This window comes from Vicia villosa, linkage group LG7 (assembly GCF_029867415.1).
Source record: "Vicia villosa cultivar HV-30 ecotype Madison, WI linkage group LG7, Vvil1.0, whole genome shotgun sequence".
In the NCBI taxonomy this organism is placed as follows: Eukaryota; Viridiplantae; Streptophyta; class Magnoliopsida; order Fabales; family Fabaceae; genus Vicia; species Vicia villosa.
In genome coordinates, this window is record NC_081186.1 from 88,711,894 (window position 1) to 88,739,610 (window position 27,717).

Consider the following 27,717-nt stretch of genomic DNA (forward strand, 5'->3'; position numbering starts at 1 on the left):
CGATAAATCACCATATAAAACCTCCAAACCGGTCAAAGAGGCGAAGAAATAAATTCCAGTATTTAGATTTAGAAATCTTTTTAAAGTTTATGTTGATAAGAAATTTTTTAATGATTTATTTAGATAAGAAAAATATTAATGTCATATTAATACATATAAACTTTTTTCCTTATTGTATTGCATATATAATTTTAAAAATATACTATATAAGTTATATCTTTTTTTATTCAATTATAATAATAATATGTTAACTTTGTTATACAATGAAAATTTTTAATATTTCATTTAATCTAAAATATCCTTACATTTATGTTAAATAGATACTATGAATATTTTTAAATTTTATAGAAACTCTTCATTTTCATTCCTAAAATATGTGTATATAAAATCAATATATGTCCACATGCCTAATGCCTTGAACGAAACTTCTATCAATTTAATTTTATCAATTCATTGTGAGTCTTGTTTCTATTGAAAATTGTACGTAGAAACTTAAACAAGTAAATTAATGAATATGAAAATTAATAATTTTAAAACCTTGATAAACTTTTTTCCTTATTGTATTGCATATATAATTTTAAAAATATACTATATAAGTTATATCTTTTTTTATTCAATTATAATAATAATATGTTAACTTTGTTACACAATGAAAAATTTTAAATATTTCATTTAATCTAAAATATTCTTACATTTATGTTGAATAGATACTATGAACATTTTAAAATTTTATAGGAACTCTTCATTTTTATTCCTAAAATATGTGTATATAAAATCAATATATGTCCACATGCCTGGAACGAAACTTCTATCAATTTTGTTTTATCTATTTTCAAGCGTTATTTGTGAGCATTATAAATTAAACAAAAGTGTATTTCTAAAGGTACAGTTTGATTTCTCCTACAATAAATTATTTCATACATTAATAATATCGCAGATTCTCTCATCATCTTCAACGAAATTGAGGCTCTTGTGGAGAACAGGTTAGTTAAGACATGGATGATGATATTTCTTTTATCATTTTTATCAAAGTTTCTCTCATATTATTAATTCGATAAATGCATATGTAAACCATGATATTTCTTTTAAATTTTATCCATGACGATGCTTCTGTTTAAAATAAATATGGTTAGGGTACACCAAATATTTATCATTTAGAAAATCTTTTACAATCTTTATTAATTGAGATTATTTTTTATGCTTGATTATATTAAATAGAAATTCAAAACATGGACCTATAATAATTATATGTATTTGATTCACTTTGTTAAAAATTAGTAGTATTATACTTAAATTTTTCAAAATAAATGTTTTATTTAGATTCCATTACAAAGTGAGTACATTAGTACTAACATTTTTAAAATATTTTTTAAAATATTAGTAAGGTAAGATGCCATATTTTGTACTGAAAATTTAGTTTAATTTATCATAATTATATTTTATTAAATGTCTATATATTTCATCAAAAACATTAAAAATTTAAATTGTACTCTATTTTTAATTTTTAAATTTTTTTTTAAATATTAGATATTTTTCTTATATTTTTTCAATCGAGCATTGTTTAATAACAACAATTCGACTAAGACAAACACACTTCTAGTATTTGAAGAAATAGTTGAAGTAGGAGAATTGTTGTTTTGAGGGTAAAAGTTCTATAATGTCAATCAGAAACAATTAAACTAACACAACACAATTCTAATATTTGCAGAAACAGATGAAGCCAGTGAATTGTTGTTTCTGATAGAAAAGAGTTCTACAAATTCAATTGAATTATTTTTGCATAATCAATATGGAAAAATCAACAGTGAGCGCAATCAACAAACATGTAAATGACGATTTAGCTTTTCTTGTTCTGTCAAAGTTGCCTATTAAGCCTTTGACTCGATTTCGTTGCGTACGTAAATCATGGTATCAGTTGTTGGAAAACTCTTATTTTATGAACATGTTCCGAAAGAATTTCTTATTCAAGAATCACTCTTTTTACAATGACACATCTCTCCTTCTATATTATGATATGTCATGGTTTGCTGATAATCTAAATAAATCTGGAATGTATTCTCTTTCTGGAGAGAGATTTGAGAATATGATCTACATAGATTGGTCAAACTTATTCAATAGAGATGAATGGTCGTTTAATGTTCTGGGATCAACTAGTATCAATGGTTATCTTTGCATTGAAGGTAAACATACAGGGAGAGTGATATTGTGGAATCCAACTACCGAGGAATACAAAGTTATTCCTCCTAGTCCTTTTTCTAATCAATCAATTGTGCCTCAAGTTTGTCTTTATGGGTTTGGTTTTGATTCTATTAAAGATGATTATAAGATTATTCAGCACCTAGTATTTTCTCATGGAACATACAACAATGAAGATGCAACATGGAAAGATGGAAGCTCCTTGTGGGAGATATATTGTCTAAAAAGCAACTCTTGGAATACACTTGATGTAAATATGCCTACATATTATCTAGATGAGGTGGGAGCTCATGCGTATATGGATGGAGTGTGTCATTGGTTGGGTAAAAGTAAAACAGGTGAATGGGATTGTGACATGCACAATGAAGTTGAATTGGTCTCATTTACTTTGAGCACTGAGATGTTTGTTACAACATCCTTACCTTCAAACCTGAGCGATAATGATTATAAATACTTAGCAATTTTAAATGGAACTATAACATTGATTTTAAGTAATGCAGAGACAACTAGTTTTGAGATATCAATTTTAAGGGAAGTTGGGACGAAAGACTCATGGGTCAAGCTCTTCATTATTAAGTCCTTAGCTTGTATTGAATGTCCTATTGGAGTCAGCAAAAACGGCGATATATTTTTTATTAAAAAGAATGAAGAACTAGCTTGGTTTAATTTAGGTACACAAAATATCGGAGAACTTTGTCTTAAAGGAGCCTATTATTGTAAAATAATAAATTATTAGGAAAGTTTCATGTAATTTTTTTTATGTTGACTTTAAAGATCTTTGACAATAATTATTAATTATCGTGAATTTTTCATTGATCATCCATTATATTTCCTTCCTGCTAACCAGTTAGATATTTTTATATCCGCACGAGTAAATTTATTTGACATAGTATCAAATGTATTTAAACACTCACGTATATTGTAAATAAATTACTAAATTATAAAATGAACAATTATCGTATAAATTTAATTATATAAAATAATCATACAAAAAAGAAGAAAAAAACTTGTGAGATGGTGAATGAAAAAACAAAGAAATTTATTATTTGAAAAGATAAATTTTTGTTTAAAAATAATTGTTGATTAAAATAAAATAAGTATTTTGTTAATAATAACCCCTAAAAAAGAATCTTTTGTCATTGTATTTATGTATTAATATCCATCAACCACCAAAGAATTTACAAATAAAACAAGATGATTTCTCTAATGATTTGCAAATAAATATAATTAAGCTATGTGATTTGCATCAGATTAAAAATATGTTTTTACTTAGTGTTTAATGCACATATATCACATGTTTTTACTACCTGCTGACCTAAGGGAATAGGGAGTTATAGTATAGAATAATGAATTACCCACCAGGAAATTGGGTATAACGACTAAGTTAAATTGTCGTGACGGCTAAGAAATCAATCTAGGGCAAATAGATGATATCGTCAACAATGACATACATGGGAGTCGAAGCAAGACCTAATCGTCTTTAATATAAATAATTTTCAATAATTTTTTATTTACGCAATTGCTCTTTTAAATCCAACTTTAAAAACCCTTAATTTTACTTTAAATACCACTTTAGTCGTCTTGTTAAATGAAAACAATTCATATGGATACGAATGTATTTCAGTACTTCAATAAAATTTAATACACTTGCCAAAAGTAATCAGTGACGGCTCACCATTAGCATTTTACAAACAAACAAAAAAACATTCTCCTCATCATCAACAATTCAATAATAAACTAGACTTACAAAAAAAAATATGAAGAAAATTACAACAATATATATGGTGAAAATTGAAAAGTGTAGTTTAAAGATTCCCAAGCTCTCTTCTTCTTCGGCAACCTCGTCGTTCTTTATCATTAACCCCGATATTCTTCGTGATTAACCTCCTTCTTAAGTGAATAAAATACAGAGAATACAAATCATACATCTAAAATCCCAAAAAAACTTGAGATCAACAAAATTGATGTATTCAAGCACATAAAAATAAGGAAAAAATACCCCAAAAACTGCACATTAAAATTTTATTGAACTAATATCAATATGTTATAGTCCTCGCAGATGCATGGAAGTCGTCATGGTGAAAAACCTTTAGCAGAGGAAATTTAGAATGAAGAGAGAGAACAGGAAAAAGCTAGGTTCTAACAATATTTATCTTATGTTCTTGCAATTGAAGAAGGAATCAATAAAAATTGAGTATCCGACTATAAAAGTAAAACGATTAGGTTTCAAACTTTAAAAGATAGGAATGTGGACTTTTAATTCAAATTTATAAATTTGAATTAAAAGTCCATATTCTTATCGCTAGCGGGGATTATTATTGTTGAAAAAACTAGGAGAAATGAATAAGGATCTATATTCTTTATTCTTCAATTTCTATGGTTCTTTTGATCTCATATATTTTCCTTTCTTTTTCTATATTTTAATTTTTTATTATTTTTCTCTCTTTCAAAAAAAAAGTTTAATAATTTAATTATTTGGAATTTTAAAATTTTGTTAATGATTTTATATTTTATTTTATTGAAATGGCCAATTTTTCTTACCTATCATCATCACACATGTGCACAATGCAAAAGTGGAGAAGAAAAAACAATAAAAATATCGTAAAACAAACAAAATATGATGATATTGCTTTTGTTCAAATGCATTGGCTCGTGTAAATGCATCTTCTTTATACGAGACGTCTATCAAATCTTTTGTTAAAGATGGAGAAATCATTGGATGCAACTAATGAAAAGGTTAGCCATCACATATATGATGATATTGCTTTTGTTATTTTGTCTAAACTTCCTCTCAAATCTTTCATTCGATTTTCTTGTGTACGTAAATCATGGTCTCTTTTATTTCAAAATTCTTATTTCATGAAAATGTTTCGAACAAATTTCTTATCCAAGGATCATTCTCATTACAATGATACATCTATTCTCCTACAACATATTACACTTCATAATTACAATGTCTGTGTGCCTAAATTATATTCTCTATCTGGAGAGAGGTTTGAGAATATGGTTAAATTAGATTGGCCAAATCCATATGAAGACCCGTTTGATTTTATTATCCTTGGTTCTGTTAGTATTAACGGCATTCTTTGTATTCAAGATGCGGGAAGAGCTGAGGGAATTCGGTGTATTGAAGAACTGGGGAGATATGTACTGTGGAATCCGGCTACTGGGGAATTCCAAATCACTCCTACTAGTACTTTTGCATTTGAATCTCCTTGTTGGGATCCCATTATTGATTTTCATGGATTTGGCTATGACCGAATTAGAGATGATTATAAGGTTATCCGGCATGTAGTATTTCATCCTGGAACCGATGAAGATGAAGATGAGACATGGAAAGATGGATATCATTCTCCCTTATGGGAAATATATTGTCTGAATAGTAATTCTTGGAAAAAACTTGATATAGATATGCCTAGACAATATGATGGTAATGTCGGTGTTCAAGTGTACGTGGATGGAGTGTGTCATTGGTGGGGTGAAAGTGAAAGTGATAGTGAAAGTGAAAGTGAAACATGTGATGAAGTTTATTTGGCGTCATTCGACTTAAGCAATGAGGTATTTGTAAAAACATCCATACCCTCAAACATGGACGATACTGATACTGACATTGGTATTAGATGCTTAGTAGTGTTAAATGGGGCAATTGGTTGGATTACAAATTATCATGAAGCAACAACTTTTCACATATCAATTTTAGGTGAAGTTGGGGTAAAGGAGTCATGGACAAAACTATTTGTTGTGGGTCCATTGTCTTGTGTTGAGCATCTTATTGGAGTTGGCAAGAAAGACGATATATTTTTCAAGAAAAATGATAATGAACTAGTTTGGTTTAATTTAAACACTCAGAGAATTGAAGAGCTTGGTATTAAAAGTGACGATGGTTGCAAGATAGTGCTTTACAAGGAAAGCTTTCTACCATTTGCAAGAATCAATAATTAGTCTATTGTTAGCAATTGAGGTAAGGGTAAGTGACTATGATTATAATAATCATTAAATAAAGTACTGATTTTCAGCATTCTGTGCCTGGTAATTTTACAGATGTTGTTTTTTTTTAATTTGCATTAGATGTATATATGACTATGATTCTAAATAAAAAATATTGATTTTCAGCATTGTATGTGTAATGATGTTATAGACACAAAAACTGAATTATGCAGGTCTTTTATCACTTCTCATTGAAATGGGACTGGAATTTGATTGGAGTTCCTCCTTGTATGTAGCAGGTTTAATCCTAAGGGATATATGTAGAATTAGTGATAATAAGATTTGGTCTTTGAGATGTTTATGACAAAAATATGTAATTTATTTTGAAGTTCTACTAAATTTACAGTAGCCCTCTTTGTAGTTCTTCCAAATTGAGAGTTTATGCCTAAAATTGAAAGTTTGGGTAAAAAGAAGTCCACAAAACTATTGTTTGAAAAAATTTCTATTGGAGAGGCTTGAGCAAGACATCATCAATTTTGTCAAGAATTGTTGAGTTTGCCAAAAGAACAAACCTGGTCTGACTGCTTATCCTGTCCTTCTGCAACCCTTGCCTATTCCAAATCAGGTTTATGTGCTTGAAAACCTACCTGAGATGCATGTGTTCTGATCAACCAAATAGCTGGTCTAAATGGGTGTCACTGGCTTAATGGACAACCTCCACCTATTCACTTACCCTATCTTCCTGGGACATCTTGCAATCTTAACGTGGACATATCTTTATTAGCCAGATAAGCTATCAAGCTCCTCAAATTTCACCTCGTTAGGGCCCAAAATAGGATGGTGCATGCAGCCAGCCAATAAGCATAGAAGTGATCGTACTTTTGCTATTGGTAACTATGTCTACCTCAAGCTTCATCCATATAGGCAAATTTCTATGAAATCGCATGCTGCTCACAAATTACTTCCCAAGTTCTATGGACCTTTTCCAGTTGAGGATCACATTGGTTCAACAGCTTATAAGCTCCAACTTCCTTCTTCGGCTGCTATTCACAATGTTTTCCATGTTTCTCAATTAAAGCGGCTTTGTCCCAATCCACACGGACAACCAGTTCAACATCTACCTGCTATGACAAATGATGGTGACAGAATTCCTATAGCAATTCTGAGAGAAAAATGGTGAAGAGAAAATACTTATTTTGACTTATAGGGTAAATTGTGTCCTTATGGTGAGTCAGATTCAGCTACCACATCCACATTGCACATTGTCATAATACCCATATATCATTAGTGTGCAGCTCTATTTTTCTGCAGTGTCGTTATATCCTTGTCTAGTGTCTAATTAACAAATTGTCTCTTGCAACCAAGATTTTCAAGACATGACACATAAAAATATACTTTGATAGGAAACTTAACTAAAAAGTGGCTTTCATCGTGTTTGAATGCAGAATGCAATTGAAATAAACAGATTTTGTGAAGCAAACATAGCAAAACAAATGATTAACATAATAAATAAAAAATATTAGAACATACATTACACCATCGTAAAAAACAAAATATGTACGGCTATTTTTGGTTTAAGTATTATTATAACATCGTAGTGTATAAACTCATGTTTGTCAAAGTTCAAGAGTTTTTCCTGTCTTGTGGCATGGTTCAAGAGCATTGCTCCATTTCATAGTAATAGTAATCGTTCCATATAATTCCATCAAACATTCCTCAAATTATAAATTATACGAGATTTAAAATAAGACATGGCAACTATGAATAGCTTAAGTAATATCACAGCCAGCCAATACCGTGAATTGCACGAGATTGGCATTACATTGAAAGTTACTCAACATATCTATAAAATACCAACAACAATGCAGCACAGTTCAATTTTTAATTCGATGATATGGTAATTTTTTCAATTATATCATGCTACTTTAAAACCAAATGGCATTTTGCGTAGTAGTCCAAGGGGTTGTTTACTTTTAGACATGTTTCGTTTGCTTTAGGTGTAGTCACCACAATTCAAAAGAAATTAAAATTTAAATGTTGTCGCCAAATAGAGTGGCGACTTGGTCTCTTTTTTAGGTGTAGTCGCCACCTAGAGTGGCGACAATGGCTAAAAAAATTGAAAAAATAGATATTTTTATAAAAAAAAAATTGAAACATTGATTATTTACGTAATTTTTTTGAAAAAAATAGCTCTCGTTATCAATTTTTAATTTCTTTTATTTTTCTCTTTCAAAAAAAAGTAATAATTTAATTATTAGGATTTTTTAAATTTAATTAATTATTTTATTTTATTGAAATGACCATTTTTACTACTTGCATGTTTTCACACATGTGCAAAAGCAAAATGCAAAAGTAGATGGAAAAAAATCTTAACGGTTGTAAAGTAGAAGCAACATGTCTTCACGCATGTGCAAAATGCAAAAGTAGATTGAAAAAAATCTTAAAGATTGTAAAGTGGAAGCAACAAGAAGATGAAAGTAAAAGATTAAAACTATTGAATAGAGATGATAACTTAAACCCTAAGTCTCTTCTTCCTTCCTCCTAAGTCTCTTCTTCCTTCTACAGCTGCGTCTGTCAAATCTTTTTGTTAAAGATGGAGAAATCATTAGTTGCAACTAATGAAAAGGTTAGTGATCACATATATGATGATATTGCTTTGGCTATTTTGTCTAAACTTCCTCTAAAATCTTTGATTCGGTTTTCTTGTGTACGTAAATCATGGTCTCTTTTATTTCAAAATTCTTATTTCATGAACATGTTTCGAAGAAATTTCTTATCTAAGGATCTTTCTTACTACAATGATACATCTATCCTCCTACAACATATTGCACCACTGTCTCAGAGATACAAATATGACCCTAAGTTGTATTCTCTATTTGGTGACAAGTTTGAGAATATGATCAAATTAGATTGGCCAAATCCATATGAAGACCCTTTTGATTTTATAATCCATGGTTCTGTTAACGGCATTCTTTGTATTCAAGATGTGAAAAGTGGGGGAAGAATGCCGGAGAGCATTCGTTGTATTGAAGAATTGGGGAGATATGTATTGTGGAATCCAGCTACGGAAGAATTCAAAATCATTCCTACTAGTCCTTTTGCATTTGAATGTCCTTGTTGGTATCCCATAATTGATTTTCAAGGATTTGGCTATGACCGAATTGGAGATAATTATAAGGTTATTCGGCACGTAGAATTTTATCCTAGATATTCTGAAGAATATGAAAATGAGACATTGAAAGATGGATTTCTTTCTCCGTTGTGGGAAATATATTGTTTAAAAAGTAATTCGTGGAAAAAACTTGATATAGATATGCCTAGGCAATATTATGGTAGTGTCGGTCTTCATGTGTACATGGATGGAGTGTGTCATTGGTGGAGCGAAAGTGAAATAGGTAATGAAGTTTATTTGGTGTCATTCGACTTAAGGAATGAGGTGTTTGTAAAAACATTCATACCCTCAAACATGGATGATGCTGATATTGACATTGGTATTGATACTAGAATCGTGTTTAGAGACGTAGTAGTATTAAATGGAGCAATTGGTTGGATTTCTAATTATAACAAGGCTGCACCTACTTTTCATATATCAATTTTGGGTGAAGTTGGGGTGAAAGAGTCATGGACAAAATTATTTACAGTTGGCCCATTATCTTGCGTTGAGTATGTTATAGGAGTTGGCAAGAACGGTGATATATTTTTCAGAAAAAATGATGATGAATTAGTTTGGGTTAATTTAAACACTCAGAGAATTGAAGAGCTTGGTGTTAAAGGTGATCATCATCGTTGCAAGATAATGATTTACAAGGAAAGCTTTCTACCATTTGCAAGCATCAATAATTAGTTATTTTCTTAGCAATTGAGGTAAGGGTAAGACTATAATTATTATGATTTTAAATAAAGTACTGATTTTCAGCGTTCTGTATTGTTGTATGTGTAATAATGTCATAGATACAAGTGATATTTTCTTTACTTTTTGAGTGTGCTGGTATAGCAGCAATACTCCTATGGCATAAATAGGGACAACATGTCTTGTGAAATGAAAATGTACTTCGTCCTGCAATATGTGTTTTCCTTTTGATTTTGAATCATATTAAACTTCACTTTAACTACATCTCTAGACAGATTCAGCTTCATTAATTTTCATTCTCATATAATTATTTGTTTAAATGGAATATAGAATAGTGCAGAATCAAGGGCTGGCTCCAACAAAAACTGAATGAAAAGTGAACTAAAAGCAAGGCTAAAACTGAATGAAATGCAATTAAGCAGCCCAAAAGATGATCCGCAATAGGTATTAGTGATAATAGGGTTTGGTCTTTGAGATTTTTATGGCTAATGTAATATATTTTGTAATTCTGCTAAGTTTTTACAGATTTCTTTGAAGTTCTGCCAAATTTAGAATCTATGGCTAAAATTAAGAGTTTCATAAAAAGTTCTATCTCGACATTAAGGCGTGGTATTTTTTTACAACATAGTGAGTAGACAATTTCTTGTGATTTTCACATCACTTAATAAAAAGCAATACATAAGATGTTTCTATGTATAGATAGAACTTGAATTACAAGTTATCACACTTCACTAATGTGAAAATCTCCCTTGAAATAAATTTCATTCTCAGTTCACACATGTTGTCAAATATATTGGATAATGTCTAATTTACTAATTGCCTCTTGCAACAAAGATTTTCAAAATATGACGAAAAAATATACTTGGGGAAAATTAACCATAAATATTCCCTCTTTTAAAATGACTATAGTTTGTTGGGAAAATTTTGTTTAAAAATAAATTTTATTCTCACTTTTCAATACATTAATAAAGTTTTCCAACACATTAATAAGACTAATTTAATAAAAATACAATAATGTCTTAGGACAACATTATCACATTCCTTAATTTGTGTGTACAAACCTTAAAACGAAAGTCATTTTAAAACGGATGTAGTAATAATAATGCCACCAAACACATTCTAGAAATAAAAGAATTTCAGAGATTTAAAATTAGACATGGCGACAATGAATAGCTTAACTAATATCAAGTCAGCAAGTACCTCCGAATTACACAAGGTTGGCATTACATTGAATGTTACTCAGCATATCTATAAAATACCAACACCAATGTTCTTCAAATATATAATTTTGCAGAAGAGAAAGAAGTGAAAACAAAAATCTCTATATGACAGTCTTCTCACTTTTGACTGCCAGCTTCGGTTGGCTCGACCACTTCAGCTTCTACAGTTTCTAGAACATGGGGTTGAGTTTGAGTAGACTCAAACTGACTTGGAGGAGATGACCATCTACCATTGAGAGCCATACCCATCATCTCGTATATCTTTCCTCCTAGCTGTGCTGGATTATCAGGCTGTGCACACCAACAACATATTGAGTGTCATTAGATACAATATTTATTATGTGCTTATTGATTTCAAAGACTGCTAAAAACCAATAGCATGTGTTCCATTTTTGCACCACTTTTTTCAATGATAGCAAATGCTTAGCATCACATGTGAGGTGCAACTTATCTTAACAAGATCCAATGTCATATCTAGTGTCTGAATCGGTTGGTCAGTGCTTAATATGATCCATTTTTACAATGGTACTTAAATCTCTTTCACAGCAGTGATATTAACAAAGAGCTTACCGTAAACCCACTGGAAACCAAAGCTGCATCGTACAGAAGATCAATAGCTCTGAGGGCCTCTTGATCATCGGGATTAGTTTTACAAGCAGCCTGAAATTTACCGATTAAATTGCATCACCATTATTTTAATTTCATGTTGACTATATCATTAAACTTAGTACACATAACAAAATAGATTCATACATCCAAGTTCTTGATAATAGGATGTTCAGGGTTGATCTCAAACACCCTTCTGCTTCTCATGAATTCCAAGCTAGTGGCATCACCCATAGTTTGTGACTTCATTAGCCTGGAGCAGCAAGTTTGATTTACATTCAGCACAGTGCTACTTACATTTTAAAAAACATTATAATGAAATATATAAGACAAGTAAAACCCACCTTTCCATGTTTGCAGACCAACCAAATTTTCCCGACACCAGGACACAAGGCGAAGAGCTCAATCGGTTTGAGATCTGCACACTTGCAACTTTATCACCCAAGCGTTTCTTGATCCAATCAATTGTCCCGCTATATTCCTGCTTCATCTCCTTTTCCTTTTCCTCATTTTTGTCACCTGCAGAAACAGAAAACTACATTTAGCGAGATTAAATGGTTAAGAACCAAACCATTAATCCATGCCACTGTAAAGGATACCGGCAAATATTTGATCTATGAAACACATAAGCTTCTCAAAGTTGAGTAATAGTCCAATGTAGCATTAATCCAAAACAAATCACGAGAAGGAAACATAATTTAAAAAGAAGTAAAACCTAGATCCAAGTCTTCCTTGCTAATATCAACAAAATTCTTTTCCTTGTATGATTTAATATTTTGGATGGCAACCTCGTCTATTGGATCCACCAAAAACAGCACCTGCAAAATTAAATAACAAAAGGCACCAATATAAAAATAAATTAAATAAACAATAGTTGATCAAATTTTATAAACTATAACAAAAACAAGTCAATACTTCAAGATCCTTCTCTGCAAGTTTTTCCAAGAAAGGTGTGTTCTTTGCACTATTCACACTGTCAGCAGCAATGTAATAAATATCCTTTTGATCAGGTTTCATGTTCTCAACATATTCATCCAAGCTGATAAACTCTTCCTCACTTTGGGATGAGAAAAAACGAAGCAACGGAGCAATGCGTTTGTGATTCTCTCGGTCTTCAATGCAACCCAATTTCAAGTGTTTGCCAAAGTTATCCCAAAACTTCTCATAGTCCTGCACACAGAACAAGGCAGCTGGTAAAATATTAACAGGAAACAAGCAAGCATTCTATATATAGTAGTTTAATAAACAGAAAAGTAAAACAACTGAGAAAAATGCAACAAAAAGACTTTCTAACAACAAATTTTCAGAATTAGATCATACCTCTTTGTTATCACTCATGGATATCCCCAAAATCATATCAAAAGCCTTTCTGACCAACCGCTTCCTCATAATCCGCACCTTCAAGAAGCACATAGAAACATATTTTCAGCAATGTAAAACTAATAGAGTTTTGTACATTTATAATCAAAGAAAAACTTGTGGACATGTTAAGTGCATGTCTGCACCCTATCTACTTACTATGCGGCTCTCTTGAAGAATTTCACGTGACACATTGAGTGGAAGGTCATTTGAGTCGACCACACCTTTGACAAAACTCAAGTATCGTGGGAACTGTTCAAGTAAGTAATACATCAGAGCATGATAAAATACTGGGAAAAAAAACATCTAGTTTTTCAAGAAGTCAATATGATTGAACAGCAAAGTGCCTATACCAGTTCTCCATCAAAGTCGTCTGAAATAAACACTCTCTTCACATAAAGTCTTATATTCTTGGTCTTGGGATTGATTACATCATCCTTCCCTGATGGAGCATAAGGAGGAACATAAAGTATAGACCTAAATTCTACCTCACCCTGCATATCATCACCAGAACATTAGCTGTCAAACTAGTATAGTGATTTCTTTTTAGAGAAATACTAAGGTTCTCGAGCTGCATCTTCCAAATGAATAAATATATGTACACATATAAATCCATCATAAATAACAGATTGCGTTTGAGATTAAAAAAAAAAAACATACCTCTGTGGTAAAGTGTGATGATGCCAATGGCTCCAGGTATTCATTAAATGTTTTCTTATAAAATTCGTTGTAGTCCTCTTTGGTGACTTCTTTAGGATTACGAAGCTGCACGGATAGAATAATGTGTAAATCTTCATCTTAGCTAACCAACTTCCAATTTAAGCACAAATAATGCAGTTGGAAATCATAAAACTAACCCAGATAGGCTGTGTCTCATTTGTGAGCTCCCAGTCCCAATACTTCTCAACAACAGTCTTAGTTTTCTTCTTCTTCTGTTATAAAAATGTGTCAGGTTTTAAAAACGGCCAGCACATTTGCAGCAGTTATACAATCAAATTTGTAATCATAATTTCATAGACAATCGATTCAGGAATGCACAGTATATGCAAAACATTACCTCAGTCTTCTCATCTTGGGTGTCTGTTTTCGCCTCAGCTGGATCCTCATCAACCTCTATCTATAATGAGACAAATTATGATAAAACCTCAAAAAATCAATTTCACATCCAATTTTCAAGAAAGGGTTGTGGAATGAAACAATCGCAAAGACAGACAGTGTCAATAAAACTAAAAGATCTGGAGTGCATAGTCATACTTCTTTGGTGAATCCCTTTTCCTGCCAAGTGTATATTGGGAATGAGACAAATTGGGAGTAGTTTTTCACAAGCTTCTCAATTCGCTCTGGATGAGCAAAACCTTTGTCATCCCTCTGAAAACCAGCAGTGGGTAAAATGCACAAACAACCATAAGCTCCAGAATAAAGAAACTAAAATACTAGCAGAAGCTCTAAAATAGAAAATTTTGACATACCTTAAGATGCAGGGTAAGGCGAGTTCCTCTTGGAATCAGCTTTTCCTGATCCGTCTCCTCAGATATGGTATATGAGCTAGCATTTACCTCTCCTTCCCAAACGTATTGTTTATCTGATCTTGGACTCTTGGTTGAGACAACCACCTTCAAACCATACAAAAATATACATATATAAGCTGCCAAATAAAAACTTAAAATGAAGTACCACGTCATCATCAATTTTATCCAAATACATACCCGATCAGCAACTAGAAAAGCAGAATAAAATCCCACACCAAATTGACCAATTAAGTTGTTGTCACCGCCAGCACCCTTACTATCCTTTTGAATGAAACACCTTTGTTAGCACACAGGATACATAGCAGCAAAATAAAATAAGGTCAATATAATCCTATATCATTCTTCAGAAGAGGCAAGACCTTGAGAGCCTTCAAAAACTTAGCAGTTCCACTTTGAGCAATAGTTCCAAGACAGTCAACTAGTTCCTGCTTCGTCATACCAATGCCTGTATCACTGCATAAAGCAAAAGTTACAGCATCGACTACATTGTAACCAAATGAAAAAATTAAGTAATTAAAAGTGAACTATCTTACGTAATAGTGATGATCCCATTATCTTTATCAGCTTGAATTCGGATATCAAAATCAATTGCATCCTTCATCAAGTCAGGCTCTGTGACACTCAAAAACCGCAGCTTATCCAAGGCATCACTTGCATTACTAAGAAAAAATGCACATATTAACAAACTGAATAATGCAATGCAGCACAGCGCAGCATCTAACCAACACAAAAGATGTAGATTGCTTGAATTTTTCAACACTATTTATAGAACAAATTTTGAAGTGGAGCTTCGATGCAAGGGTTTTTTGAGGTAAAAAGGTTCAACTTGAGGAATTAGACTCTTGTAAGTTAAAGGTAAAACGACCTACAACAATAAATGCATAACAGGTCCAGCCCTTCCCAAGATTCTGCCATTATAGGAGATTTATAACACTAGATTGCCCTGACTTCTAGAAATAGTTTTCAGTAGAAAGAGAGAGAAGCCTAAATAACTTTTTTCAAAATGAATACTGAAACTTGCTGCAATCTATTGGGGGGAGGGGAAAACCAAAACTAGTGTATACACTTAAAAGGGCAATTTTAGTTAGTAATATTATGAGCATGATTGAGGAGGAAAACATTCACCAATGCTTAAACTATGTAATTCTATCTACCACAGTGACAGAACATACCTGATAAGTTCCCTGAGAAACACTTCCTTGTTACTGTATAAACTGTTAACAATAAGGTCCATGAGCCGACTAACCTGCCAAAGATACACAATATCCAAAACAATGTTCATGATATATATCAAGTGCACTAGAGTTAACAAACCACGCACATAAGAAAGACAACAATACCTCTGCTTGGTACTCAAATTTCTCAGCTGGTGGAGTACTTGATGCACTAGATTCTGCAACAGTTGATTCATATCGTTTTCCCAAAAACAAATCTTTTTTTGAGTTTAGCTGATCAACACTGCCAGATTTCTCAGAACTTAATAATGAATACCATCGGGATTTTGTGTCATTCTCTCCCACCTGCTCCCAATCAGAAAACATAAGATAAATGTAAACAAAAAAAATTTGAAAAATGACCGGCAACAAAAATTATCAATGCTCCCACTTTAAAACTTCAAAAAGGATAGTGTAATCATCTAACACAGAAAACCAACTATGTAACTTCAAAAAGGGCGTAAACCAAGAAAACTTCACTTCTAATGATAGTAATCATCGTTCATTACCTATGAAACACAGACACTGGAAACACGACACCGCACTGAGATGTTGACACCGGTAATAATTTTTTTTTAAAAATGAATAACTTAAATGTAATCACAAGTGTCGGTGTCGGTTTCAGACACCGACACACATTTTTCCAGAGTTCATAACAGAACAAAAAATGCGAGATTCAAAGAATCATTTCCAGTCAAAATAATAATTAAACTAATGATCTATTGATAATAATCATATAATGATATAACCATTTTAATCCTCATGCTCCCACTTTTAAACTTCAAAAAGGCCAATGTTATCATCTAACACATAAAACCAACTATGTAACTTCAAAAAGGACATAAACAAACTTCAATTTGTCATAATAGTAATCATCCACAAGGTTTTAAAAATCGGAAGGCCGCTACAAAACAATAACAAAAATTATGGTTAATTCACACCGTGACGACTGCATTCAGCAATAAGTATGGACCGAAATCGCAAAAGTCTTTACGCGGCCGTTATCAAAAACTTTGATCATCCATAATAGAACATAAAACGCAAGATTCAACTAATCATTTCCAGTTGCAATGAAAATCAAACTATGATCTAACGATAATCACCATCATCATCATCATATATCATTTCAATGTTGCAGTCAAACTTAATAAAAATCAAACTACACAAATAACAATAAAACGATAAAGATTGTTGGTGAAACTAGCTAGTATTGGATTTAGAAATTGAGATGAATACCAAATGAGAGTGAGAAGCGGAAAGTGGGAGAGCGGCGTCACGGCGAAGTGCGCCGCCGTAACGGAGTAGGGCGGAGACGGAGGAAGAGCGATTGGAGAGTCTGTGCATAGTGAATTGAGGAGAGAGTGTGAGATTCGAGAAATGAAATGGTGGTAGAGAAATGAAATGGTGGTAGGGTTTTAGCAGGGGTTTGTATTACCACAAAATGGGGTTTTCGGAAGCTTCTCGATTTTCCTCGTTTCCAAAATTCGCTTCTTTTTTTTTAAAGAAAAAATTCACTTTTTTTTTGTCTGATGCCAGCCATTTTCTTTTATTAAACTTTAATATATTTATTTTGCAACGCTTAGCACATGTTAATCCAATTTTTTTTAATAAAGTAATATATTCTAATAAAAAAATGGTTACACCAAATATATGAGGGACTATGTCAATTCGGTTGTCCACGAAAATCAATAAACTTTTGTTCCGGGCAGAATTATTCATGATAATATCATGATGGCGCAGAAATTAATTTGAAGATATAGTAGAAAATATTAGGTGTATGGTGCAAATGGATGTTCAAAAAGCATATGACATAGTGGAATGGTCAGCACTCTCTCACATCATGATAGAGCTTGGTTTTCCGCAAATTTATGTTAACTGAATCATGGCTTGTGTGACTATTGTATTCTATTGATTCTCTATTAATGGAACTCTGTCTAAGATCCTTAAGGCGAAACGAGGTCTTAGATAGGGGGACTCCATCTCACATTTCCTCTTTGTGCTTATTATAGAGTACTTTCATCGGATCCTTCAAGGTTTGTGTCGGATATCTACTTTAATTTTCATTCGAAATGCGAAAAACTGAAGATTATTAATTTTTGCTTTGTGGATGATATCCTGATGTTTGTGAGGGGAGATCTAGACTCTGTGAAACTGATCATGGATAAAGTTAGAGGATTCTCAACTTCTACAGGCCTGCAGGTTAGCATTTCAAAAAGTAGAATTTATTCAGGGGGTGTGGATGGTGATACTATTAATCAAATTCAACAGGAAACCCGCTTTGTTATTGGAAATATGCCTTTCAAGTACCTCGGTGTCCCACTAGCCAACAAGAAGTTAATTGTTTCTTAATGTCAACCTTTAATTGAGAGAATGCTTGCTAGATTGAGACATTGGAGCAGAATACTACTATTTCTCATATCAATAGTATCTGCAGGAGCTTTCTTTGGACATGCAAATAGAACATATCCAGAAAAAGCGCTTGTAGCATGGGATCATCTTAGTAATCCTATGTCTGCTGATGGTTTGAATATGATCTCTCTCATGGATTGGAATAAAATAACAATTGGAAAACTTCTTTGGAATGTTTGTGAGAAGAAGGACAAATTGTGGATCACCTGGGTTCATACTTATTATATGAAAAATCCGGATCCTCTTATCTTCTTCCCAGGCATCCGATGCTCCTTGATCCTCAAAGTTATGTTCAAACACAGGGATGACCTCGTACATACCGAAGTCTAGAAGGATTTCCGAAGTACATGTAAATATATTACGTGAAAAATTTACAACTTGTTGCGAGGGGAAAAACCTAAAGTGACATGGAGAAAACTCTTATATGGGAATTTGGCCAGGTCTAGAGCTAAATTTATCTTTTAGATGACTTGTTTGGATAGACTTCCAACTAAAGACCGCCTGCAGCGTTTTGGTGTGGTCACTGACAATAAGTTTGTTTTTTGCGGCTTAAATCATACAAGTAACTATCTCTTCTTTGAATGTGATATCACAAAAAAAGTTTTTACTAACATACTCAAGTGGATTAGCGTGATACACACTCCGGGAGACTAGCATTCAAAATTGTAGTGGTCATGCCATGCGACGAGTGGAAGAGGTAACAAAAAATGTCTTCTCAAAATTGTTATAGCTGAAGTTGTTTATGCAATTTGGGTGTGTCCGAACAAGCTTCTTTTCCAAACCAGTCTTGGGGAAACGATTCATGGCAATGAAGAGATTGACATTATACTGTTGAGAGCTAATAGCAATAGTAAATTAAATAGATATTGCAATAGAAATTAATTTGCTGTCTATTTTTTTCTAGTTCGTCTTGTCGTTAAGATACTTGAATCGTTTTGATCAGTTTGTACTCTCTTGTTTTTTGAAAATATATTCTTTTTTATCAAAAAAAAAAAACAAAACATAAATAAAACAATAAATTTAATTAAACATCAGTAGGCGAATGCGAGTTGAATGTCGATAAACAAGTCACTATTGAAAAACGACAAACAATATTGAGTTGAACAACAATCAATATAATCAATATTGGCGTGACTGTTTTTGTATGGTCGTAGAAAAAATAAGAATTTTTTTATGTGAATGAGAATGTTTTAAGTTTTGATATTGACATATTAAAAAAAACCACTTTTATATGTTTTATTGTACCGAGCGATTTTACAAAATCGGCTTCGATTCTTTGATTCAAATAGTTTTAGATGACCCAATTCTTTGTTTTTTGTTTTACTCCTTTTTTTTATTCACTAGCATTTTTTTTCTAGATTAACCGGATTAGATTTAACTCCAATTCTCGGTTCAATTGATTAAATCGGCTGATTTGATACGGTTTTTAAAACTTCGTGTAATACAAGACCTTGGCAAATAGTGTAGTAATTTTATACCATAAAAAAAACTCCCTCTGTCTAAAATAAATGTACACATTTTAAAAAATGAATAAATTAATATAACAGTTTTACAATATTGTTCTATCAACTATAAATTAATTTCAATTATTATAAACACATAATAAAATTAATTAAAAAATAAACTAAATATCAATTATTATAAACACGTAATAAAATTTAATAAAGAATAGAGTAAATAATATTAACTACTATTTTTTAATAATAATAATAATAATAATAATAATAATAATAATAATAATAATAAAATACCTTAATTGATAGCGAAAAGTCCCAACCTACATATCTCTTACTTAAAACAAAAAATGTCTATATCAAAACTCTTTGCTGTGAGTAATTCATTATTGTATGCGTTTTTATATTCCAAAGTAGATATATACCTTTATTTTCTACTTATTTTGCATTTAATATATCACTCATATGCTTTCAAGAAAAAAGTCAACATCTCATACAAATCTTTCTTGATTAATGCTACAAAATAATGGAGAAATATTACTTTATATTATATGCACATATACATAACAAACACATAAATATTGATTATGCAAAATCAAAATACAAACATAGGTGAAAAAAACTTAGGTGAAAAAAATATTTATAGATGAAGTGAAGTATCAACATCTGATGCATCAAAATTTCTTGATAATGATGATGATGCACCTTGTGACCATTCACTCAAAGAAGTGTTTGATTTCATGTTGTTCTTATCACCTTGCTTGTTTGTCAAGTTGAGTCCAAGAGAAAGAGAATCATGATCATAACTTGACCTATTATTATGTGAAACTATAAACCTTTGTTGTGTGTTGGTGTTGGTCTCTGATGATGACAACAACCTAAGAAGTTGTTTACCTTCTCTTCTTTCTTTCACTTTCTCCAATTGTCTAAACCTTTCTTGAAGAAGAGCAATGGAAGAGTTCTTCACCATGGTTGAATTTGAATTTGGATCATTATCTTGCCTACCCATTTGGAACTAGTGACTAGAGTTTCAATCTTTGAGAAATTTGAGGAGAAAGGAACATTATATTTTTGGTGGGTTTGGAATGTTGTGTTTTGGAACATTGTATTGTGAAGATCATCATCATTTTGTAGCTGTTGAGCATTATTTTTTAGTATTTTGGGACCTTCTAATTGATTCTTGATGAAAGCAACATAGATTAGAATCAAGTGATGTTTGACAAAAGGACAAAGGGAAAGTTGTTGAGGTTAGTATAGAGGAAGGAAGGGTAGGATATATGTGTGGACAAAGGGACTTTTTGAAGGAGGAAAAGGGTGAGGAGTAGAGGACAAAATGATGATGAAGAAAGTAATTGGAAGAGAGTATTTTGGAGAATAAATGGTTAGGTAATTGCTTATCTGTGCTTGTCATTTTTAGGTTACTATTTTGCTTAGGATGAGATAGTGCATATTTGTTTGGTCTTGATGGTATGTTGCTTCTTTTTTTGTTTTTTAAGTTTATAGCTATTGAATGTGTTGTTTATTTTCAATCATGTAGTGCACCGGCAGATCTAGAATCATGATTTTGAAAAAATGAGGGATTTAAAACACAAAATATATAAGGATATCATGTGTTTGATTTGCTAAAACAAACTAAGGATTGAACAAAATGATTTTTATTGTATTTTGTATGATTTAAAAATTGATTATGAAACAAAACAAAATTAGATAGCTAGTATGAAAATATGAAATTTTATCTCTCTTTAAATTATGAGACATCTTTTTAATTCTAAAATACAAGTTGGTATGTGTCGGCCATATATACGAGGAGGTTCAATTACCAGTCCAAAATCACTCCACAAAAGTATTAAAGGTACAATATAATTCAGATATGAAGTTTCTCACTTGATCCATATCTACGTTAGATGTAATCAAACAGTTTTTTGCATTTGACGCTAAAAAGCAAGGGACACACATAACCGCCTCTTATATATAAGCCATTTTATGTAATAACTGAAGTACTATATGAATCATGACTAACCTATATTATTCTTTCTCATACTGACTTGCGTATTTGCTTGTTAACGTCATATATTTGCCTCGCATCAAGACATTACTCTATCATTTCACCAAACATTTCTACTACTTCAATGGAACACAAGTTATTATAAATATTCAAATATAGGTCTCACTCTCTCTAGTTTTTTTTTTTTAATCTTTTATTGATATATACAGGGGAGGCAAGGCCCAGCTAGCCCGGGCAAGCGCCCGGGCTCAACCCCTATTTTCTATGTACTCCCCACAATTTAATAGTTGATTTTTAGACAAAATCAGGGGCAAAATTAGTAAAAATAGGGTGTGAAAATTAAAACAGATGAATAATCAATGGTGTAAAGTTTTTGCCCAGGCTGTATAAAATTCCTGGCTCCGCCACTGGATATATATATATATATATATATATATATATATATATATATATATATATATATATATATATATATATATATATATATATATATATATATATATATATATATATATATATATATATATATATATATATACACGAAATTTTCAACTTAAAATTTCAAAGCAATGTTTTAAAAATTGAACTACATCGATCAGTCGAACTGAGAATCAGAGGGATAATTGAACTGGTCTTATTATTGGACCATATAAGTTATTGAATCATTGAGAACTTGTTAAAATCGGTAAAAATTGACGAACCAATTGTTTTAAAGAAAATCAATGAGTTAAATGTTTTTTGGAATAGTTTTTAGTTTTTATAATTAAATTTATTAGACGCTGCAATTATTTTGTTACGTTGAAATTAGACCTTGCTCAAAATTTACTTGAATTTGTATTTTGTATTATTTTGTTGTGTGTGATGATTATATTTAAAATTTAAATTTAAAGGGTGAATTTGTGAAATTTTGATATTTTAAAATTTTAAAATTTTTAGAGATCAAATCATCTGGTTTAATCGGTTTAATAAATATATAATTTTGATATAGAGATTGGTTTATTCGACCGGGTTATTCGAGTTAATGTAATTTAGTCATGCAATTCAACCAATGGCTCACTAGTTCAACCAATAAATTAATAACTAAATATTAGGGATGGCAAAAGGGGCGGTGGTCCGCCGGGCTGGCCCGCGCACCCGCCAAAAATGGCGGGTTGGGTTAGGATTTTGGGCCTGTCGCCCACCGAAACCCGCCCCGCCAAAACCCTCCGCCTGCCTAAGCTCGCCCCGCTAAAGTCCGTCTCACCTATTCGTTAAGCTCGTCTCGCCTTAAGTCCGTCATTATTTAGTTAATTCTAGTTATTCAAATTCTTGAATTTTTTTTAATAACTAAGTTTTAAAAGAAAAATACATAATTAATTCATATTTCAAAAAATTATTCCAATAACCATGTTTGGGACTGTTTTACACCTAGGCGCCATTCCACATAGCGCCTCCTATTTTTTTAATTTTCTTTTCAGTTATCTGCAGATTTACCTACAAATTTATGTGCAGGAATATTTCATGTTTGGTCTGCAAGTAAACTTGCCGGTAAATTCGTAGGTAATTGGAAACATTTTAAAAAAAAAAACTGATGGAATGACGCCTAGGTGTAAAACACCCTAAATATGATTATTAGGGTAATTTTCGAGTTAGTTATGTATTTTTCTTTTAAAACTTTGTTATTAAAAAAACATTCTCAAATTCTTGATGGTTTTATTTGATACATTTATTTGTAAATATATGCAACATTTTTTTAGATAAAATTTGTTTAAAATATATTTTATAAAAAATAAGTGAAAAAATTAATTGAAAGGTAAAAAAAATATTAATCTATTAAAAAAATGAAAGAAAAATAATTTAAAAAATAGACGGGAAAATCCGTCATTTTGACGGGGTAGACATGATTTTTATACCCATTTTATTTGGCGGGCTTGTCTGTCCCGCTTACTTTTGGCAAACTTAAGGCGGAACAGATGGTCCGTTTTGCTAATTTACTGATCGATCTGATTTTTAAAACATTGCTTCAAAGATGTGATATAAATTTGGGACTTGGAAGGAGAGAGTCTTGTTGTGAACAAGACAAAAGGAATTGGCGAGGAATAATTTTGGAATTAGCCATCAATCATTAATAAGTCATTAGTGTCCATCAAAGAAAAGAAAGAGAAAGAACTCAGTGTATAAATATATGATTTGTGCAATTATATTCTTTATGGACCAACTATCTTTATAATGGAAAAAGACATGTAGTTTTTTGGCTTTCACTTTCTTTTATTGATCTCTTTATCTTATCTATTTGTTTTTCTCTTTCTCTATTGTATAAGGACAATTGCTCAATTAAAAAAAAACGTTAAAGTCGCATTAATTCGACTTTTTTTATTTATGGAATTTATTTTTTGATTCTATTTTTTAGAGTTAACTGCTTATATAAAACATAAATAAAAAGTTAAAATTGTTTTTATTGTCTTTAAATATTTTTTTAATAAGCTTTTTTACCTTTAACCTTAAATTTTCATTACTTGTCTTTTTAAATATTTTTAAATATGAAACTATAAAAACAATTTTTATTTATGTTAGACACTAATTAACAATAAAGAATATTAAACTCTAATTAACAATGAAGAATAATTTTATTAGACAATCATATGTCAAGATTTTTAAAGCTCGAATAGTAAGAATATATATATATATATATATATATATATATATATATATATATATATATATATATATATATATATATATATATATATATAAATGAAATATTTCTCAACTAAGTTGAGGTGTGATAGGGTACATCTCTTATTCTCTCATTAAATTTCCGATAATTTAATTTAAATATAATAATTTGCATAGAATTTAATTTTTGTCATTTTAACAATAACATATCATCAATTCAGATGTCATAATATAGAAAATATTTAAGTAGAATATAGACTAAAATTTTGAAAAGATTAAATTGGAAGAATTAAATGTTGATTTTTAAAATTAAGAGATCAATTTTATTAATTAAAAAAAACAATTAAAATTGTATTTAAATCTAAACTTATAATATCTTTTTCATCAATCCAGATCAACCATCTTTTCTTGCCGATAATATTTTTTATGTATACCAATGTAAATAAATTATAAATATTTATAAATTCATAATTTTATAAAAATATAAATAACACACAAAATAAACTAAATTTGTAGTCATGTGCAGCAGACATTGTGACCATGAAACAGCAACAGTGATTATGATCATGAAACAATATAAAATTCAAAGCAACTACCAATCAATCTTATAGAATCAATAGTGTTAATTTTGTAGTCATGTGCAACTGTTGCATTAACATCCCTCTTATCAATTTGGTTCAATTAATCAAATAATATATACCCACTTTAATAAAAGAAGTGTAAGGTGGAGTTGAGAAGATACTTACTGAAATTGTTAATTGAGATTAGTAATAAAATATATGCACAATGCAATGATTAATTGTCTGTAATTAATTAAAAAATCAATGAGCTGGACTAGTTGTTAACAAATGTAATAACAAAAACGCGCTGGCCACGATGCCGTCGCCTCCAAACCCAGGTTCAGATTAGTCACGTGGGACCCCTTTTCCTTGCAGATACCGGTCGGTTAACACCAAAAAAAAGATTAAGCTTTCCATTCAAAACTTATACTCTTTATGATTGAACTAGACGTTTATCCGTGCTAGCACGGGGCATGTTTACTGAATTATTTATTATTAATAATTAATATAGTATATGAGGTTAAATTCAAATACATAATATAAATATTTTTATATTAATTGTGCTTCTAATTTAAAGCATAAGCTAATTGAAAACAAAAAAGATAACAAAAAATTAAAAAAATATATTAATTGTCTAATTTAAAGCATAAGTTAATTTAAAATCAAAAGGTAACAAAAATTAAGAAAATTAATAAACGGTATTTATTATAATAGATGCTAAAAAAAGTAAGAATAGTAAAAATAAATAGCACTAACAAAGAAGCACAACACACCATAAGTAAGGACAATTATAACAATAAAGAAATAGAAATGAGAAGAAAGTAAGAAAAGTGATTTTAACTTCTTCAACAATTTACTTACCAAAATAATATATTTAGGGCTTTGTGGCTTTGAACGTGTATTTATAATTTAATTGGTGGCTTTGTGGATTTGAAATATTGGGAAAACATTTTAATTAATTGTTGGGTTTTTATTTTATTTATTGAGATTTTTTTAATTAATTAATAAATTTGAACAATATTCTATTGGATGGTTTCAATCGTAAAAACAGTTGGAGTGATTTTTTTTTCAACGTGGATGGGGGGTTTTTATTTTTATTTTTTTAGACTTAAATGATTAATTAATTAATTATTAATATTGTATTGGTGAAAATTATTATTTATTTTTAAGATTTTAATGAATTATTAATTATTTTGATGTGTTGGTGGAAATTTTGGCGAAAAATATTAGTAGGAAAAGTTATAGAACTATAATTTAGTATGATATACAAGAATAATGTTATTTTCACACCAAATGTTGCACCTAACTTGTTTATTTTCACTTTTTTATAATTTTTACATTAAAACAACTTTGATTAATAGTATATAAAAATTTGGTCAATAGTACTATTTATACTTTTTTTTTTCAATAGGCAAATGATATAAGTAATCGCACTAGGGGTGCAACCCTTACAAGTACTATTTATACTTTGATTAATATATATTTTGACATTAAAGAGTAATATTAAGTTGTAAATAAAATTTGGTTAATTGAGTATGAAAAGTTGGTTAATACAATTTAAAATGTGGCTATTGAGTGCACTGACATCAACACATAAAATATCTTAAATAAAAAATAATCAATTTCATACCGTTATTAACCAACATTTTACTTTTCATTAACCAATTTCATTTTATTACTATAAATTATTTTAATATTTGAGCATTTATTAACCAACTTCATCATTTTATTAACTAACATTTTATTTTTCATTAACCAACTTTGTTTTACTACTAAATTATTTTGAATATGTGAACGTTTATTATTCAACTTCACCACTTCATTAACCAAATTTTTATATTTCATTAACCAATTTTATTTTTCGTAAATAATAGATTTTTTTCCGTATGTGTCATTTACAAAAATATTTGGATCAATATCAAATTTTCGTATATAAATATATTTAGATCAATAATAGATTTTTTGGCCTATTCCATTTTAGAATAAAAAATATTTGGATCATAAATAACATTTTTCGTATATAAAAATATTTAGATTAATAATAAATTGTTTCCCCGTATACGGACTTAATTTTTGTTTAGCTATCATTACAAAAATATTTGGATCAATAGTAAATTTCGTATATAAAAATATTTAAATCATTAGTAGATTTTTTTCCCGTATATCATTTTTGAATAAAAAATATTTGGATCATAAATACCATTTTTCGTAAATAATAGATTTTTTCCGTATTCAAATATTATTTTAATTGGGTATCATTTACAAAAATATTTGGAACAATATTAAACTTTCGTATATAAAAATATTTAGATCAATAATAGATTTTTTGAATAAATTTTTCCTGTATATCATTTTTTATTAAAAAATATTTCAATCATAAATACAATTTTTCGTATATAAAATATATATATATATATATATATATATTATTTTTTATTTTATTTTTTGGAAGAAAGAAGTGAGAAACAGATGAAAGAGAAAAAAAATAGAGAATGGAGAGAGATTTAATAAGTTTGTAAAATATAAGAGTTGTATTATTTTAATAATAAAATTAAGAACTTTATTGTGCAAAGACAAAAAGAACCACAATTTTAATGTGGTGTCAAAAAATTAAATAAGGGTATTTTTTACTTTTCCATAACCATTAATTTTTTTATATTATAGATAACAAATAAACCAATATCTATGATGAATTTCTATCAATCTTTATGAACAAGATTATTACTACCAAAT

At 30.2% G+C, this 27,717-nt stretch overlaps 5 protein-coding genes across 5 annotated transcripts; 3 read left to right on the plus strand and 2 right to left on the minus strand.

Moving 5' to 3' along the window:
* Positions 1–1,789: 1,789 nt before the first annotated feature.
* On the plus strand, positions 1,790–2,932 carry LOC131619626 (F-box/kelch-repeat protein At3g23880-like). Its single transcript, XM_058890703.1, has one exon. The coding sequence runs from the start codon at positions 1,790–1,792 to the stop codon at positions 2,930–2,932; it is 1,143 nt and encodes a 380-aa protein (XP_058746686.1).
* Positions 2,933–4,876: 1,944 nt separating this feature from the next.
* On the plus strand, positions 4,877–6,138 carry LOC131617741 (F-box/kelch-repeat protein At3g06240-like). Its single transcript, XM_058888996.1, has one exon. The coding sequence runs from the start codon at positions 4,900–4,902 to the stop codon at positions 6,136–6,138; it is 1,239 nt and encodes a 412-aa protein (XP_058744979.1). The 5' UTR covers positions 4,877–4,899.
* A 2,461-nt stretch (positions 6,139–8,599) lies between these two features.
* LOC131617742 (F-box only protein 8-like) lies at positions 8,600–10,602 on the plus strand. The gene has a single exon (XM_058888997.1). The coding sequence runs from the start codon at positions 8,717–8,719 to the stop codon at positions 9,965–9,967; it is 1,251 nt and encodes a 416-aa protein (XP_058744980.1). The 5' UTR covers positions 8,600–8,716; the 3' UTR covers positions 9,968–10,602.
* A 523-nt stretch (positions 10,603–11,125) lies between these two features.
* On the minus strand, positions 11,126–17,392 carry LOC131615657 (heat shock protein 90-6, mitochondrial). The gene is made up of 20 exons (XM_058886804.1): positions 17,138–17,392; positions 16,028–16,207; positions 15,860–15,933; positions 15,221–15,346; positions 15,047–15,140; positions 14,865–14,948; positions 14,628–14,771; positions 14,413–14,526; positions 14,216–14,275; positions 14,016–14,090; positions 13,819–13,923; positions 13,512–13,652; positions 13,318–13,410; positions 13,120–13,197; positions 12,715–12,969; positions 12,515–12,617; positions 12,144–12,318; positions 11,947–12,052; positions 11,764–11,853; positions 11,126–11,484 (listed from the first exon to the last, which is right to left on the minus strand). Exons 1-20 carry the CDS (start codon positions 17,243–17,245, stop codon positions 11,311–11,313), a joined length of 2,379 nt encoding a protein of 792 aa, XP_058742787.1. The 5' UTR covers positions 17,246–17,392; the 3' UTR covers positions 11,126–11,310.
* A 2,899-nt stretch (positions 17,393–20,291) lies between these two features.
* LOC131617743 (uncharacterized) lies at positions 20,292–21,016 on the minus strand. Its single transcript, XM_058888998.1, has one exon. It carries the CDS (start codon positions 20,771–20,773, stop codon positions 20,405–20,407), a length of 369 nt encoding a protein of 122 aa, XP_058744981.1. The 5' UTR covers positions 20,774–21,016; the 3' UTR covers positions 20,292–20,404.
* Positions 21,017–27,717: the final 6,701 nt, after the last annotated feature.

What these genes read in the sequence shown, in the direction of transcription:
- LOC131619626 (XM_058890703.1), top strand. Translation starts at nt 1,790, where the DNA reads ATGGAAAAATCAACAGTGAGCGCAATCAACAAACATGTAAATGACGAT.
- LOC131617741 (XM_058888996.1), top strand. Translation starts at nt 4,900, where the DNA reads ATGGAGAAATCATTGGATGCAACTAATGAAAAGGTTAGCCATCACATA.
- LOC131617742 (XM_058888997.1), top strand. Translation starts at nt 8,717, where the DNA reads ATGGAGAAATCATTAGTTGCAACTAATGAAAAGGTTAGTGATCACATA.
- LOC131615657 (XM_058886804.1), bottom strand. Translation starts at nt 17,245, where the DNA reads ATGCACAGACTCTCCAATCGCTCTTCCTCCGTCTCCGCCCTACTCCGT. An exon ending in AGTTTTTGAAGGCTCTCAAG is followed by an intron (nt 14,949 to 15,046) that starts GTCTTGCCTCTT and finishes TTCATTCAAAAG; the next exon opens with GATAGTAAGGGTGCTGGCGG. An exon ending in CCCAAGATGAGAAGACTGAG is followed by an intron (nt 14,091 to 14,215) that starts GTAATGTTTTGC and finishes TTTTTATAACAG; the next exon opens with AAGAAGAAGAAAACTAAGAC.
- LOC131617743 (XM_058888998.1), bottom strand. Translation starts at nt 20,773, where the DNA reads ATGGGTAGGCAAGATAATGATCCAAATTCAAATTCAACCATGGTGAAG.